Here is a 19,092-nt window from a genome sequence, read left to right as displayed (position 1 = left end):
ATGATATTCTCTTGTGAAGCTAATGATACCTAAAGTTGCTGCTCCTAAGATACTGTGGCGTTTGGAGTTTACATTTAACTATTAACAACTTAACTGAAATATAAGAAAGAAGTCATTTATCCTCAGTCGCAAGAAGTTCTCAATGTCTTGCTGAGAAACCTGGTCATCAATTACTATTATTACTATTAATTTGAATCTAGTACTAGAGTAGTAACTTTTTTTTTGGTTCTCAAAAAGCTGCATGACAATTGACAAGCAGGTTTGATCCCAGAATGTAAAGAGTATGAACTAAATACTTCAAGGCATTTTGTTGTGCTAATGTTAGTGCCAAATCACCATCTTGTGTGTATTAAAGCTGCTAGAATACTTATGCAACCATAATGTCTTGTGACAACCATTACTTTTGCTTTGTTCTTCTGAGCATTACATGTGATTCATCAAAAAATAGACTACTTTTCTTTCCTGTGTTTTAGTTGTTAATGGGTTAAATGGAGATGAGAAATTACTTGCTGTTAGATGGGCAGAATAAAAAAAATATCCTCCATATATGTAATTGTCTAAACCATTCCTGAATCACTTTTACTTGCTTTTCATTTGAAAAGAAAAAAATGGAAGATATTTTAAGTCATTAGTTTTAAAAGTTATCCCTGTGTTAACAGTTTTTCAATTCCATCCTTCTTAGGTTCTAATTTGTATTTGATTTTCAAGGTCAAGAATTCTAATTTCTAAGGTCAGCTTTTAGAAAAATAGTGACCTCATTTCATGAGTTTCAATTCTCAAAATATCTGAATTTAAATGGCTACTGATTTTGTTTAATTTTTAGGACATGATGTTTTAATAGAAATAGTATAGTTTCAATTTAATTTATAAATCAAATTCATTTGAACTTAATTAAAATGTTTTAGATGATGAGATGGCACAACAAAGTACTCAATCCATAAATGCATTCATTCATAGAGTATATTTCTGCATTTAATTTTTGTTTCTAATAAGAATTACTGAAGTGTACTTTTAATTTCTTGAACTCGTGTCGTGTAGGGTAGTGCCAATATTGTGTGCATATAGTAGTCTATGTACAGCATAAATACCTTGTGGTTTTTAGGACATAATGTCTAAGGAATTCTACTCGTTTAAGGTTTTTACATATATTTCAACTGAACCTTCTGTGCTCCCTCTGCAGATGAGTGAGGTAATTTCCCTTGGGCTGGTACTACAAAGATGTAAGCAGCACAAGTGTAAAGTGATAGGACAATCAGTAGAGAAGGTGTTGGATTTCAGCCAATTTAGTGTTGGTAGCACAAGAACATGCACCAACCAGTTTTTGGGAGCAGTATCCCTTAAATGTTGACAGGCCTAGGCCATGCCAACATAGAAAGAGGATGTCTGATGGTGATTGATTTCCTAAAGCATATGGTCAAATTAGGAATTCAAGAAACTACGGCTATTTTTCTGTTTAAGAATGTTGTTATGAGTAGTTACTCAAAAAACTTTGTTATAAATCAAGTATGTTGATGTATCAACAAATATGAGTAAAAATAAGAATTTAGCCTTAAAAAAAATTAAGCTCTTAATAAATATTAACAAAATCATAGAGGTTCTTTGTAATACTGAATATAATTATAGCTGATTCTGTTTTCAGAAGCTTGTGGTACTTTAAAAAAAAAATTTATCACATCCAGAATTTGTTGTTGAATACTGATTTCAGCGTAAATTTTTCTGGTTTTGTATTTATGAAGTATTAGGATTTCTGCATAGTTCATCTTTATGTATAAAAGTCAAGTTGTGTGTCTGTCTCCTACGATTTAGATTCCTAACTACTCCCACATTTTGCGGTGCAGTGTAACCAAAAGCGTGTATCTTTTGGGTATTAGCATGAGTCTACGATTTAAAAATAATTTACCATCATTTTCCCCCATTTTAATGCATTTATTCGCTATTATATAAGGGAAGTAACTCTCTAAAAATGTCTACGATGAGTCAACGATAAAAAAAAAACCCATCACCCCCCCCATTTTTTGGCTATAACTCTCTAAAAATGCTTCTATAGTTATTTCCCTTACAAACCCGAGCAACGCCGGGCGATACTGCTAGTTAAATATATAGAAAATGGCTCTGTTGGTCATCTTAATAGTTTAAATCATGATAAAACAAAAACTTTTATCTCATACTGATGCATCAGTGTTCTAGATTTTTACTTGAATATGATGAGGCTAGTGGAAATGAGTGGCTGTGTTGACAAGATATGAATAGTGTGTTTTAGAACTGTTGTGTGGTGAGGTGGAAAGTATGTTTGAGGTTATAGACAGTGAAAAATGTGAAGTCTCTTTTTTGGAAAGTTGCCAGCAATCAGGCACACGTAATTTTAAGGTTATATATCTCGAGCTTTAGCATTCTCGGTTAAATTCAACTCGAAATGAGATATAGAGGCATATTAAAATATCTTTATAGCTCTATTCCTCTCTCAATATACATTTTTGAATATGTATTTGTGTATGTATATGTGTGTAAATACAGACACATTTTTGAATATGTATTTGTGTATGTATATGTGTGCACATACAGACACCTAAAAACTGAATTAGAATTCTGTTATGGAGAACTTCATACTGATGAATAACATCAGATGATAAAATAGTTTGTGGTGTATCATCATACAGATAGATTTCAAGATGTTTTTAAACTCCACCTTTGTAATGAATTATTTGCTTTCATTAATATTTCAATTCACGGTAAAATTTGATAATCTCTGATGTGATAACACTAGTGTGGCTTTTCAGATGAGATGGCCATAACAAACGTCGAATACATTTTGTAGTCTTGGTGAAAAGTAATGGCTTTGTAAGATTGAATGTGTCGTGGAAAATAGTAAAATATATCTTGATTAAACATGGTGTGGATTTAGAAGACAGCTTACAAATATTTGAGAAAAAAATTTTGAGGTTTAAAGCTGTTTCAACTTCAATCAAAAGTAGATATTATGCTATAAAAACATATGCATAAACATGATTATTTGTTGAATATATCCCAACGGTATTATATAAATTCTAAATGTTAATAGTAAGCAAAACACCTGAAATATATAATTTTGTTTAGGAAGTTATTGAAGGCTTAAACACACAATTATGATGACAAAATGCCATACTGTTTTTGTTGGTAATAACCTCTTACACATGCCATTTATTCCCACTTAACAAATATGTAGTTATCTGATAAATTTTATTTTTAAATACATAGATTGCTCCTTTATGTAGTTGATCAATAACTCATTATTTTGACTTTGGCAAAAGTTTATCAGACTTTGATAGCTGGACTCTTTCCAACATCAAGGCAATGTTAGTACAAAAATGAGTTAGGGTTTGCACTTGCTCTAATTTGAATATTGCAGCTGTTATAGGCAATTAATAGAGAATTTGTGAGATGTAGTTCAAATTATTTATTGGTAATATTTCCCCCCCCATTTTATCTTCCTCTTTTCTGTAGGATTATCGTCACAATGCAGAAGCCGCAAAAGCTGCTCTTGATGGCATGCAACGCAAAGGAAGAACACTGCGTGTTCGTTATGCATCATTAGGTTCTGCCTTAAAAGTGAAAAATCTATCACAACACGTCTCTAATGAATTGTTACATCAAGCATTTTCCCAATTTGGTGAGGTTGAACGAGCAGTTGTCATAGTTGATGATAGAGGTCGGCCAACAGGTGAAGGAATTGTAGAGTTTGCAAGAAAACCTGGTGCTCAAGCCGCATATAAAAGAATAACTGAGGGTGTTTTTCTTCTGTCATCGTAAGTAAATTCTTTTTTTTTTCTTTCTTATTAATGTTGACAATTTTCAATGTCTTGCCAATTTTGAAATCTTAACTCATCATCTTTTAAATAGTGCTCCACGTCCAGTGACAGTCGAACCCCTTGACCAAAAGGACGAAGAAGATGGATATCCGGAAAAGTTCATCAATAAAACTGATGCCTACAAGAAGTGAGTTTTCCGAATTTTCTTGTATTTCTAGCCTACTCGTAAACTTTTTCTTAATATACTCGTTACTAAATATTTACCTTAATGATAACAGGGACAGAGAATCAGAACCCCGCTTTGCACCTCCCGGCTCTTTTGAATATGAGTTTGGTCTGCGCTGGAAAGAACTTGAAGAACTTGAGAAACAACAGCATGAAGGTGTCAAGAAAGCTATGGAAGAGTCTCGCCTCAAATTGGAAGATGAAATGGAAAATGCAATGTTTGAACAACAAGCTGAAATGATCCGTCAAGGTATGTTTTTATCTTGAGTGTTGATTTCCCCTCCCTTTTCAGATATGTGTTGTTGAATACCTGATTGTATAGAAACTGACATCAGTGGGCACAGGTAATGTAGTAGAATGTGTAGTGTGTGTTGTCCTTATTCATTGCAGCCAATTTTCAATAATCTTTTACTGTACTTTCCCTTAAGACTTACTGCGACAGCAGGAAGAACTTAGAAGACTTGAAGAAATACGCCAACAAGAACAAATTCGCCGTAGGCAAGAATTAGAAATGAGGTAAATTGTTTTCTTTTTTTTCCATACGAAAAACTTAATTGCCTGAATGTATCGTTTTCTGCTCAGAAGTTTGGACAATTTTTACTTATATAAATTTTCTCTTAAATTGATATCCAAACAGGCGCCAGGACGAAGAAAGGCGACGGCAAGAAGACGACCGAAGGCGTACAGATTTACTGTTGAGATCCCAGGAAATTCGTCGTCGACAAATGGGACAAGAATCTATGGGTAGGGATCGGCCAGGGGATATGATGGGAAGACAGGCAAGTGCTTTTTTCTATTTTTTAATTTTAGAGTTGAATTGTTCCGCTTGACCTATGTTTGTCCTGCAGCCCATGCAGAAAAATTTGAATTATATTAAATTGTTTTTTGTGCATTTTGAATTTCATTCAAATTTCATGCTTTTTTCATTTACAAAAATGTTCTTAGAAAAATGTAAGGAATTATAAGAATATAGAGAGGTTCTGTGTTCAGAACCTTTCACATTTAAAAAATTTAATCAGTTTAAGAATTTTATTATACTTAAAAAATACTAGTTAACTTGATTGGAATTTCAGTACTTTCTCTTGGTTCAAATAGCTTCATATTCTTGGAACTTTACTTTATCAGTGCTTTATATAATAAAGATGGTATTATGTTAGTTGCTACAATACATTACATAAGTCACCAGAAATGTTTTGTTTAGTTTAAAATAGTGATGTATGGAAGCAGGTTTTTTTTTCTTGTTCCACTTAAAAACTTGGTGTATTTTCATTGGCTGTCGTAGCATGCGATCAGTGATGTCAGTAATAGTAACAAGTCTGTTGTTGATAGTTAAACTAGCATTTATTTTCTCTGTAGGGTGGTAGTCCAGCAATGAATGATAATCAACAGAGAGGTAGAAACACCAACACTGGTGCACCTCCTCTCCCACCACCTCCCCCACCTCCTGCAGCTATGGGACTCGACAGACCTGGCCAGAATCAGGTAAATTTTTTTTTTAATGAAAGCTCAATGGGTTTTATAATCTCAGTGCTTTTTAAATATTGCATATTTGTATCACAAGTGGAGCTTGTTTGTTTTGAACTGAAGAGTAGATAACTGACAATTGATTTCATTTTGTAGATGACTGGTGGAGGAAGTATGAGTGGTGGTTACAATTACAGTAACCAAGGACCTATGGGTGGACAGAACATGGGTGGAGGACCTGGTGGCAGTGGCAATACTAGCAACTCTAATATGGGTGGAGGCCCAACGGGTGGAGGAATGACTGCAAATTCTATGGTAAATGTTACATAACTCTTTTCTTCGAATTTCTTTTCATTCTTGGGTTTTATGTGAACTAAAATAAAAACTTGAATAAATGTTTTACTTTTGCTTATATATTTAACTGTATCCTTTTAGGTTAAAATGAATCAAAGTGTCCCCAACAGAATGGTAAGTGAAAATTTTATTTATAGTTGCTGATTTAAAGGACCTATAAATTTTTTCAAAAATCCCCCCCACCTCCAAGTGGATTGAAAAATATCCTGGTACATTGAAGTTGTATATGTAATTTAGAGCGGTAGCTATACAAGTTTCTCTTTTTAATGGTCCTTGGGTCTTGTGTCTCATCTTTACACAATTTCACCCCAATCAGTTGGAGAATTAAAAAAAAAAAATTGGTAGCTGAAACAACCAAAATCAGTACCGGGGAAGAAGAAAAAAATCCTGACCATTTTTGGTCAGTTTTCATAATTGTGTTTATAGTATTGTGAAAAATAAACTCCAGCTTCATCTCCACATATAAATTATCTAGGATTTGTTTAACAAGAAATCTATTTTAAAATAACGTTTATTGATTTGTATGTGTTGACCAAATCCAAGCTGCTGAACTTGATGTAAAGAAAAGTTTGTTTTTCCCTACCCCCACTTCAGTTAGGGTTATAGTATTGTGACGTAAGCATTGACTCCGATCATGTGGAATCTATGATAGTTGTCTTGGTAGACTCGTGTTGGATTCAGTCTTCACTTGACAATGTTTAATCTTGTGATATAAATAGCAGTCATTTATAAACCTGGTTTACATTGCTAGTTCTAGGCCATATATCAATTGCTATTTGAGTAATTTCATATACTTTCTTAGTGAGTTTCTCCAGGACAATTCACCTAAGTGAAACTTATTCAATTATACTATCACATTTCTATATGTAAAATTGTATCAAATCTCCACTTGTGTACCGCTAATACAAAACAACTTCAGTAAAATAAATTGATTTGGCACATGCTGTAAAAACAATTCCTATTATGCGCACTCTATTTATCCTACAAATTTATGTATTTTTTAATACAGCTTTAATCAAAATTTTGTAATTCAATATTTTGTTTCTGTGATATCTTTCTTATCACAGTGTAAAAATGATCTTGGTGGTATAAAACCCCTGTGGGTGTTTTTTTGGCGATACCAAGAAGCCATCTAATTCAGTTCTTTGCAATAAAACTGAATAGAATATTAGGATGTTCACTTGAACTTCATTTTTAATATGAAATGTGTCAACGGTTGCCTATGGGACTCTCCAACACGTTTGATGCTCTTCAAATATAAACTCCATGAAAGTGAATATTTGACACTTATTACATTTCTTGTGTTCTATTGGGAAAACTTCATTGGGACAATTGGTATTTTGGCTTCATGTAGAGTGACTTTCAGATATATATATAAAAAAAAAGCATGCATTGCCTCCTATTCCAAAGTAATAGTAACGGGTGTTAAATAATTGCTCTTTCATGCATGCACTCCGCACACTGTTTTTTATATAAAAGTGTGTAGAGGAGTCGAGTAGCTATTTGTGACTACGTCTATTATTGATTGTAAATGAGCCAGTACCAGTTCCTGTTTTATTATCTATATTGATGTTTCTTTAAAATATTACATATTTTTTTGAATTCTTTTGGAACCTTTCACTTAATCTTTTCCATTTGTTGTATTTAGTGAATAGAAATATATTTGGTTATATATAATAACATAGTCGATCATATTTGTACCGATAAATTGTCTATAATATCTTGGCTGCAAGTCATCTGAAAACTATCATTTGTAATGACCAAGTTAGGAACATAGCTGTTGTCTTTACTTTTTTTCTTTCTTGTACCATGATTTTGTTTGACAATAAGGATTTGAAATCTTCACCTAAGTTGAATTTGTCCATATATATATAGGGTATCCCACCAAAAATGTATACACACACATTGGAGGATTATAAAGTTAGTGTTCATTAAAATACATTTTGAAAATTTAATAGAATCTGTAGGCAAAATTTCAATTGTGAATGCCTGTTTTCAAACTGAACATTCTGGTTCACATGCAAGCTCATAATGTGAACTGGTGGAATAGCAAATATTGAAACATTTTGTTTGGTGCAGTTCCTATATTTAAGAGATGAGGAATTATGTACATTATTTGCAATTGACGGATATTTGTCCTCATCTTGTTTGTTGTTAACACGTTTTAGCTGATATACCCTCCAACTTTCATCAGGTGTCTTTGGGATATTTCGAACCTGGGTTCTCATTCCTAAGGTATTTTTCGATGTTATTGTTTTATTATTCAGGTCACTGCCAGGAATAGAACTCGGAATCTTGGGGTTAGTAGTGCGTGCTCTTAACCACAATGCCATATGGCGTAGTGGTTAAGAGCGCGGGCTACTAACCCCAAAATTCTATTTCATGCAGTGTCCTGAATAATAATAACAATAATAATGAAAAATACCTTAGGAAAGGGAACCCAGGTTCGAAATTTCCCCAAGACACATGATGACGGTTGAAGTGTATATCATCCGAAACGTGTTAACAACAAAGATGAGAACAAATATCCGTCAATTTTAAATGTATTTTGTTTGGTATTTGTGTGTAGATGTGTTCAATGGTTGCACTCGATTTTCTTTTTCTGTTTTTTCTTTTTATGAGCTTTGTACCTGAAAGTTTCAGTATTCCCATACAAAAAACAAAAAAACAAAGCCTAGTGACTGCAGAGGGTTTTCTACTAATAAGGCTTTATGATCAAATGTAGGCCCTTATATTACTTGGATTGTGTGGGGGTGCCTCATCTTGCTGGAAATAAAATTCCACATCTACAAAGTCCTCTTGAAGGTTTCCCTTGACACAGTTGCAGCAATTGCAAATAAATGGGAGTCGTTACAGTATCACTAAGAAAGAACAGTTCAATCAATCCTGTTTAGTCACACTTTAGAGAACTCCTGGTAAACTAACTTTCGATAGTTAACTGGAGCCATTTGGTATAAATGTATCCGCATTCAAGCAACTTTCGTTGAAAAGTTTTAGTCTTCTACACATCTTTCCAAGTACCACTTGGAAAACTCCAGACCTTTCAAAATGCAAGGGACCCTTAATTTTGAAATTCCCATCTCATGACTCAGGGCACAAATTTTCTTGAATTCTTGCAATATGTTTCTGGTACTCTTTTATGCTTTATGGAACTTGTTGATAGTCATGGATATTCTGAGCAGTACCGTCTGTTCTCTTATTCAACTGATTGATAAGTCATGTAGCTGAATATATTTGAAAGTCCCTCCTAAACTGTCTTTTGCTCTTTGACTGCCAGTGGCCCATTAGAGTAGATGCATTTTGTACAAAGCTTAGTCGGGCTCCCTTCATTATAAATCTAAAAAGAAATGACAATTGAGTTATTAGCTGTTAAAGTGTGTATACAGTTTTTGGGACACCTTTTTATGTATATGTGTATAGATATATCAGTTTTTATATATGTATAGATAGAAATAACAAGATATCAAGACAAGTACTTTAAGTGATAACATCGGAGCTTACTTCTCAATTTGTGAATCTGCATGTGCTCTCAGACAGCTTGAGCTAATGAGGGACCCTCTAAGCTGTCACACAGCTTGCTAGAAATAGCCACCAAATTTCCCTTCTGTTGTTTTATAAAGAAGGACAAGTTACTCATGCCTTCTGGAAGAGGTATTGGATATGGCAAGAATTATTTCGACTTATAGATCTACTTAATCAGGTTGATCTAGAGCTAAATTCTACAAAACACTTTTGTGAACACCGTTCTATCATTGAAACTGGTATTTGGAATTCACTTGTACTCCTGTCTAATGAATCCCTGAGAACTTCCACTGAACTGCAGTTTTGAAGTTGTTGGCCTTGTTTTTCCAGGGATATGTTACAAAAAGTGAAAACTGTCAATTTACGACTAACTAGTTTTTTGTAGAACAGAAACTGTTACTTTCTACTTATTGGAAACTTGCAAGAATATTTAATATTTACTGAAAGTTAAATCAGTATCTGTTCTTTCAGATGCTTTTTAAAATTTTTTTATAAGTAGTAGCTGCAAACTAACATTTAAAACTTAGCAGTTTTGTCACATATGGATGCCTTTTCCATAAAAACAAAACTGGCCCCTTCCAAATGAGTTGCTAATAAAATAACTCAACTTATGAAGGGTTTTCAGTAGAGGGCCATAGTAAATTTAATTGCTTTTAAGGATTTGATTAAATTAATTTTGTGACAGCTCCTTACTGATTATAACTACTAACTTCGAGAAATGTCTATATCCTTAATAGACATTAGATTTTAATAGGACTGTTTCAATAATGGTTCTGTATTTGATTCCATACTCACCCAACCTAAAATCTTATACAGTTTTTATTTCAGGTTTCATTTCACTAGTCCTCTCTACTAAGACTTGTAGCATTCAGTATATTCCGTAACTGTTTTACATGCGTCCTTCCTATAATGCTATTTGCCTTTCTCTTGTTATATAATATATTTGTTACATATATATAATAATCATGATAAATACATATTTATATATTTGATATATAATATATATTTGCAGACTTATTTGCATGAATATATTTATATAATATATATTGATATATATTTACATATTTATATATATTTACAAAATATATTTATATAATATATATTTAATACAATATATATTTACATAATGTATATTTATATATGTATATTTACATAATATATATATTTAAGATATATATTTATATAATATATATATATATTTACATAATTTACATTTATGTAATATATATATATATGTATATATATATTTTAAGATATATATTTATAAAATATATATTTATATCTCCCTTGATCTTACTACTCATTCTGATGATATGCCCTTTTAACTTGAACAGCGTCAGTCTCGCTACGATCAACCTGGGGATAACAGCTTTGGAGGTACTGACAATTACGGGTCAGCAGGAATGGGCAGCAGTGCTGCCAGTGCCATGGGTGGCGGTGGCGGCCCACCTATCAGTAGTGGTCAGATGGGTGGTGGACCAAATGGTCCACCCAGCTTGTTCAATTCCAATATGGGAGGGAACATGCCTGGGGCTGGCAACAGTGGCATGCGAGGTGGTGGAGGAGGAGGAGGAGGCGGCGGAGGTAGTGGCGGCGGCAGTGGCGGAGCTGGCGGTGGAAGCAGTGGAAGCGGAAATAGTGCTGACAGAGGTAACATGATGGACAGACGCAGAGAGAATGCCAACAGAGAAGATTATGCTGAGATGAAAAGAATGCGGCGATATTAAAAAAACAAAAACAAAATGATACAAAACAAAAAAAAACTTTACACCCATGCCATTGACATTATTTTGACAGCAACTCATTTATCTTAACTTTTACTGTAAATGTATCAATTTATTCCTGGAGAACTTAATATCATGTAGTGGACAGTAGTAAAACCATTACTTGTTGGTGTCACCATCCTTGTGCTCTTCATATCAGTGTTTCACTGGTTATTCATAGTCTAAAATAAGGATTTCATCATCATGACTCTGATTTTGTCATATTCATTTCGACTTAACCGTCTAATAAACATTGTGACCTTTAACTTGAATTTTGTGCCTGATTTAACTGATTTTTTTTTTTTTTTCCATTTTATTTATTAATTTTTTAAAAATCATTGTTTCTTTATAGAAGTTGTATTATCTTGGCAAAATGTTCTTTTGGGTCATTCTGATGATCTTGTCATTTCTGACTTACTATACCTATAAACTGAACTTTACTGAAGATAATACAACTTTAAGTGTTACTGCCAATGACTTGAGTTTTTCCATCTCAGTAATGTCATTGTCTTATGCAGCAACTTCAATAAGTGAGCTCCTTAAATTATTCCCTATCTTAGTGTTAAAAAGATCTTGCAGGAAAAAAGTAAAATGCAAAAAGCCACATGTACTTCATAAGCCACTGCAATTTGGCCTGTTCTTTGATGCCATCTTTTATTATAAGCTCTGGCCACTTACCCGAAGCCATCCCTGGCTCATCTGTAGCATTGGGAAGCTACACGGTACATGATCTTGTTCCTAAACTATCAAATTTGGTTGTCAATATGGTTGTTTGGTCATCTTTTAAAGGGGAAAAAATTACACTCTTTTTCTCTGATTTGCTTCCTTATAGCACATTTTTTAGATTTCAGATTTGGCATGTCATGGTCGAGAACTTGATATCGTTGGGCTGTTTCCTCTTTAGCTCCTCCCTCTTTGCTGTTCCATTTTTTTTAGCAGGGTTTCAGATTTCTCTGATTTCAATTCAAGATTTATATAGTTAGTGGTAAGGAGTCCCTCACAATAATTCTTTCTTTAGCTGGTCATAGCTCTGGGGAAGTGTATTTTCTTCTCTTAAAGTCTGAACTATACTGTGTAACCTGATAAAACCAAAAGTAGCATTATAGTTTTACATCTTGTATTTAAACGTGTGGGTGTATTTTACACCAGCCCTCTTCCTTGAGGTATTTGATCATTTCAAAAGTTTTTATATACTTAATTAGTTTTCTAAAGAAAAAAGCTAATGCTTCAAAATAATGCTTGTGATAATCTGATAAACAGAAATAAAAACTTCAACTTCCCTTCCTCTCCTTCCATGACATGCCAAATACATTTTTATACAATTAGATTTTGTGCACAATTTCTCAGTCTTGTTTTCAACAAGACACATTTGGCAGATGTATGTAACAAGTATTTAGATACTTGGACCATACACACTCTCTTAATCTTGTATTTTAGGATTTCTATTCATTTTAAGATATTTCTAAACTGTGGGGGAAAATTACTCCTTTGAGAGAGCAAGGCAAATTTCTCTAATCTTAGTCTCCAAGTATTCATCAAGCATTAACTTGTGCAAATTGAGGATTATGAAATGGCAGTTTATTAGGGTGAATTGTAAACCTCATCATAAATATTCACTGCTTGACTTTTCATTTCTTGCTTATCCATTTTGTCACACCCTGAAGTGGTATTAAGGAATTGTTTCATTTGCTATTACAATGAAACATTTTAATTTTTAATGTAAATATTTAAAATGAATAACTATATACATTATATATACATATATGATGTATATAGGATGAGATATTTGTTGTAATTTCAAACATTCATTGGAAGAAAAAAGTTTTCTAATTTTGCAAAGCAAATAGAAAACAATGGAATGATTTGCTTAATATCAATTAATGTCTAAAGACTTTAAAAAACTGCTATAATTTTTAAATGTCAATAAATTTGCTACTCTGAATACTGTGCTAATTTTTATTTTTCTCTGGCTATTAACAAAAGAAAGAAAAGAAAAAAATGTTAACATGTCTTGGTGCAAGTTGTGACTATAAACAGTTAGGTCACACATGTAATGGATGAAGCATTCCAAATACTTGAAATTTTTGCAATCATTTTATGTAGATATGAGTTTACCCAACTCTTGGCATAACCATAGCTATAGCTTATTTATGCCAGCAACCATTCAAGTATACTTGTGAACATTAGTATACTAGTAGTACAGTGTATCTTTTGAAGCCATACCTGCTGTTAATGGAAGCAATCACTGTAAAATTTTTGCTGTAAAAGTCTAGGTGAACTGAAGGACTGGGAAAAACTTTCTGTAACGCATGGGCTCAACAATTGAATGCAGTATATGTTTACTGGCTTGTCTGATTTCAGAATCTCATTAAGTATTATATTTAAATGATTTTGGATAATGTCATAATTGTAATGTTAAAAAACTTGGAAATTTGAAAGTCAATTTGTTTGTAAACTTAGTTACTATTGAAGTTTATACTTAATGAAATTCTTCAGACAAGCTGTGATAGATGTTTTCTGTTCAGGAAAGTGTCTGTCACAAACTTATGTGTACTTCATACTTTACATAATGCGTGTGAGTGTGTGCACAAGTCTAAGTAACTATGTGCACTTATCTAAGAAACTGCACATGGAAATACTTGTGGTTTGTGAGAATGTGTAGGAAACTCTGTGTTTTAGGAAATTGTCTCTGTTTAAGAAAACTCTGTTTAACCCTTTTGTTACTGTAGTTCTGTTCAAATGTACCCTTTTAAAATCATTTTGAAAATAATGAATATAGTAAAATAACTTTGACCGATGTTTGGAACAAATTAACATGAAATTTAAATGGAAAATTTTAAGCCTGTGTCTTAAATAGGGACAATCTCGGATGGGTTGGTATCAAAAGGGTTAAGTAAACTATCTCTCTTTCCCTCTCTGTTTAAGTGAACTGTCTCTTTCCAAGAAAACTTATTGTGTGTTTAAGAAAACTGCTTCTCTGTGTTAAAGTAAACTGTCTCTATCTGTATGAAATCTGCCTCTCTTTCTGTTTAAGAAAACTATCTCTAGATAGTTTTCTTAAGAAAAACTACCTCTACCACTCTCTGTTTTTAAAACTCTTTTTGTGTTTTTCTAAAATCTAAGAAAATTGTCCTACCTGTAGAAAATTGTCTAGGCTAGAGTGAATGTGGTAACGAATAATTGTCAGCCAATTTTTCTAGATTGGCATAATTGGTTACAGTGTTTCCCTTGGTAAGTATGGAAGAAATTCGATGATTGACAAGATAATGGTAGCTCTTGACAACTCGGCACAGATGATGATAATATAGAACATAAGTTCTTTTGTGAAAGCTAATACTGCGCCATTTGGTCATGTCACTTGTGTTGTATGAATACTGGTAGGTATCGGAAATTGTATCAGCAACAACAATATTGCAGAAATACGACATCCATGCAAAGATACTAAATTGTTATGAGACAATTTGATGATTTCACTTAGATTCCACGTAACCCAAGCATTTAATTCTAAAATGATATGAGGGGGTCTTGAAATCATTTCTACTTGGATCAGTAAACTTTTTATTTTGCCCCCTATCTACTCATCATACCCCCACTCCCCATCCCTTAATTCTTTCATGTAGTGCCTTCTTTTTAAAAGTTGATCCACTTCAATCACTAACTTTGGAACGAACTTGTGATGCCTGAAGCAATATCCATCCCTTGCTCATTTGATTTTCTGAAGTTCTTTTGTTTAATTTGATTATGAAGACTCGAAGCATGGAAATCCTGAAAGTTTCCAAGATGAACTTTATACCGTATAAGCTTTTTCACCTAAGTTTGATACATATATTTCTTGACCTGATATATATATATATACAGTTATATAACATGATGTGAAAAATTACACCAAATAGTCCTTGATATAAAGAATTTCACTGAAAAGTAGAACTTTTGAATGATATTGAGAAGTATTATGCAAATGAAATACCAGCATCTCTGATTTAAAGAGTAAGGGGAGAAATTCACCCGATAAAATGGGAATTTCTTCTGCAATTATATCTTAATTTCCTGCAATATCATCAACCGTTTTTCTCCTTCGACGGTTCTGATTCTCTTCCCATTTGACGAACAGTACTTGTGCAACTTAAGTTTACATAAGAATTCTTGATTAGAAAGCCATTTAGTTTTTTTTTTTTTTTTTTAAATACTTCATACTTAAATACTGATGGCTGGACTCTGTTCATTTTGGCAATTACTTTGAAAACTTCCCATGCAAATTAAGTGTCTGGAACGCTTTCTAAATTCTGTCCTTGTTTGGATGAAATACGAAGTACCTTGTTGGAATATGAATTACTTGGAGAATCCTTGTGCTACTGAATACCAGCATGTGGATCTGAAATGCAGGTATGTATTCAACTGGTCACCACTGTTCTATAAGGCTTATACCCTAAAGCTGTTGTATGGTAAGTGGGTTTGGCCAATCTATGTTGTAGGGAAGATTTAGAGCTTGCTGCTTATTCTAACCCCTTTTTTCTTTTCATCCCAACCCTAAATTCATTGTAATGCTTAAATATGTGTAATGAATTTTGTAAATTGTTAGTGGTCTTTTTATCTGATACTTGTTTTGGCATATGTCAAGCATATTTCTTGAGGATTCCATTTTTGAATATTTGGTCAAAGGTACTTTTTTAAAACATTCTCTTACTATAGTTAACTATATTCATTGAGATATTTCTCTATACGTTTCTCCTTTTGATTATTTACTGGATGTAATAGAGGAATTAGTGTTTCAGTAACTATTATGATTTTGGTTATTTTTATCAAGAATTGATTAGTCTTGTTTTGCCTCATGTTGCATGTATGCACATACAAATTTGGCAAAAACAAAACAAAAAGATAGTTTTAATGCAAATTAAATTTGATATTTGATGAAAATTTTTTTCTCCTCCACCTCCTTACTTAAAATCTGAGATAAGTTGATCTCAACATGTTCATTCCACCAAACTGTTTTTTCTCTCTCGTTGCTTGTATAGTGGGTAAGGAAGTCAGTCCTCTACTTTAGGTTATCTACACATCCATGAAAATACCTCATGATGACAGGTAAACTTGTATTTTTGACGTAAAGTCAAATGTAGATTGATTGAAAGTATCCGGTCCATAACAAATTCAGTATGTCCCCAGTCCTTGATATAATCTCTTTTTGAGTATCTATGACTCTATCAATAACTTCCTTTCTTATTTAACCCCTTTAGCATTCAGAATTACTCTGTCAAATGTATTGCTAATTTATTCATATTGCTTTGAATTATGCTTTTTCATTTAACTTCAAGATTTTGATGTGATTATTTTTAGAGTGATATTGTAGGGTAGCTGTGAGAGGCCACATGGCCAATTTGAATATAAAACTAGATAGAATATTTAGACCTGTTACGGCCAGTTTAAATGTTAGAGTAAATTAAACCTGTTTTAAGAATTTATTAAAATTTGATATTTTTATAATTTATAGGTCTTTTTTTTTTCCCATTATTTTTTAAGAGAATATTTTTTCCTCTTGGTTCTAGTCTTGAAAGTAAACAGTATTTAATTAAGTTTCAATCAAACTTACAAATGGATTTTGTTAATAAGATAGTCGAGTGTTAAAAAGTTAATAACGAAGTAATTTTAATTTTTTAGTATAAAATCTTTATGTAACTGTCAAAAGAAATAATTTCTTAATCACTTTCCATTGTCACTTCGGTGAATTCATTGTATTGTAACTTATTTTCCTTTGGAAATATGATTTGTACCAGGTTTTTTTTTATTATAAGTGTGGTTATTTCAGTAAAATAGGTTTCCAAGTAATGCTTAAACATTTTAAAATGTTGTAGTTAAATTCTTTCCATTCAATATGAAGGAACAGTAGCAAATATTTAATGGTCTTACACTTTGATTTTACTTAAAAACTACAATCAAGATATCTCAAGTTTGAATGAACATTTCTTACTTTTAAAAGCTGAAATGTCAAATTGCTAACTACTATAAATTTATTTGTAATGAAATTAATTTCTGATAATTATTTAACTGTTTGTTGATGGATAAAGTGTGTATCCTGAATGGAAGCATTTTCCCTTTCATCATTTTAAAAATGCTTTTGATATCAGTTCACAATTTATTTTCTGGTGACTCAATTCCATGAAGTATTAAAGTTGGTTGTTGTCTTTTTAAAACTTGTTCATTTAGTTTTTAGTTCTTTGGTCTTTCTGTCAGTCTTACACACTTTTAGCGAATAATGGTTGATCTAAGATACTTGGAATTAAGGTTTCATTGATTTCCATCACTTGCTTTTTCATCAATTCTTTAAAAAACTGTTTTAGGAAACCATAAATTCTCATAACAAAAATTGGTGTATTAAACTGTGCATGTTTATATGAAACTTAAATGCTTTATTAATTTGTGCTTGATATTTTTTTTTTTTTACATTTTTTTTTCCAAAATACCTGGATTCTGTCTCAAAATCCCACAAACTGATACTGATAACTGGATTTAGAATTCTTAAAAGATTTCTTTATGAAGAATATTGTTCCCTTTTATTGTGACATCAGTATGGCTTCATGCAACTGAAGCAGATGGCTTTTGTCCTAATGACTTACCGTGACCATAGTGCAATTAGCATGTAACAGTATTAAAATGTATAAATATTTATTTGAATTTATTTTTGTAACAAATATCAAAACCTTTGGTGTTTGGCCAAGCACTTAAACTTGGAAACCTTTTTTTCATTCCCTCTATAGATTCAACATTGAGAGTATATATTAAGGATTGTGACTATCATCAGAAGTGGGAGATACCCAACATCTTGTAATATTAATTTCAATACAAGAAACTCCTAGATACATATAGACATCATCTTTTTATTTCATTACAACTTGCAGATACTTGTAAATAAGGTGATATCAGTATCTTGTAATATCGATTTTATTACAAGAAACTACCAATTACTTAAAAAATACAATGTATGCATTTAAGCTCAACCACATTTTGAAATGAGAATGCATAATAAATATCTGAATCTAAGAGATTCATCTATGTAGATTTTATTTTCAAAGTAAAAATTTGAAATTTAAGATCTTATTTTTTACATGGAGAGGATTTAATCTTGCTGAGTTCAGGTTTGACTTTTGCCACTTGAAATGAAGTTATGGAATGGACCAGAAAAAAATGGTAACATAATTCCACAGTTTCAAGTGTTTGATCTGATAATTGACCACATTGGTTTCTGTTTTAAGATTGGATTACTGATAAGGAAAGAAGGGGACTACTATTGTTTCTCCAAGCTGAACATGGCCATGAATCTGGAAATGTCTGCTCCTGTCTACTTCTAGACAGTTAGTACTGTTGTATTCTGACTAATGTTGAATTCTTCTAGCAGCTCATTGTGATAACAGCTATTCTGATAGGATCACTCACTAGTGACCATGTCTCAACTTGGTAAGTAAACTATTTTGTGATGCTGTCTTTTCATATTGAAAAAAAAAAAAAAAATCAGGTTTTTTAAAAATATATATATATATATATATCTCCCCTTTTAATCCTTTTGAATGTTCTCTAATATTTCCTCTTGATTAGGTAATTAAGGGGAATTTTGATTTTATAAAAATACTAGGAAAGTTTCACAACCACATGTCAATGAGTGCTATAGTTTCTTTAGAGCAAGACTGATAAACAGTTTGTATATATGATTAAATGTCTGAGATGTTAAGGAAGTAGTTTTATTGTTTTGGACTATTAATCTCATCTTTGAGATGTTTAACATACCCATATACTATTCAATCATTGGATGCCTGTTGTGGATGTGTACACAGTACAAGACTAGATCTTAGCTTATCTTGTCCTCTGTAATTGTCCAGGAACAACGGCTGGCATTGATGATCAAACTAATTAAGATTTAGTTTGAATACAAAATTGTTTGTAAAGATGAGGTGAATAGTCTAAAAAAATTCTAATCTTGAGTGTGTGTGTCT

The 19,092-nt window shown here is 32.3% G+C and overlaps 1 protein-coding gene across 5 annotated transcripts in view; it reads left to right on the top strand.

Annotated features, from left to right (window-relative positions):
- LOC115225705 (non-POU domain-containing octamer-binding protein) overlaps positions 1-19,092 on the top strand; it is a 45,217-nt gene that overhangs the window by 13,126 nt on the left and 12,999 nt on the right. For 2 of the 5 annotated variants that reach the window (XR_003882949.2, XR_005004125.1), the window contains exons 2-9: positions 3,481-3,782; positions 3,877-3,972; positions 4,064-4,260; positions 4,439-4,526; positions 4,636-4,789; positions 5,367-5,492; positions 5,631-5,789; positions 5,910-5,942. Coding sequence is in view for 3 of the 5 variants with exons in the window: in XM_029796629.2 (XP_029652489.1) it covers positions 3,481-3,782; positions 3,877-3,972; positions 4,064-4,260; positions 4,439-4,526; positions 4,636-4,789; positions 5,367-5,492; positions 5,631-5,789; positions 5,910-5,942; positions 10,685-11,077 (1,548 nt within the window). In the remaining 2 variants the exon portion in view is untranslated. Of the gene's footprint in view, positions 1-3,480; positions 3,783-3,876; positions 3,973-4,063; positions 4,261-4,438; positions 4,527-4,635; positions 4,790-5,366; positions 5,493-5,630; positions 5,790-5,909; positions 5,943-10,684; positions 11,386-19,092 lie in introns of those variants that run through there. The other 3 variants (XM_029796630.2, XM_029796629.2, XM_036514528.1) reach the window with 3 other exon arrangements.

Source organism: Octopus sinensis, linkage group LG28 (assembly GCF_006345805.1).
Source record: "Octopus sinensis linkage group LG28, ASM634580v1, whole genome shotgun sequence".
Lineage (NCBI taxonomy): Eukaryota > Metazoa > Mollusca > Cephalopoda > Octopoda > Octopodidae > Octopus > Octopus sinensis.
The sequence above is the reverse complement of the archived record's forward strand: the minus strand, read 5'-3'. Positions and strand labels throughout refer to the sequence as shown.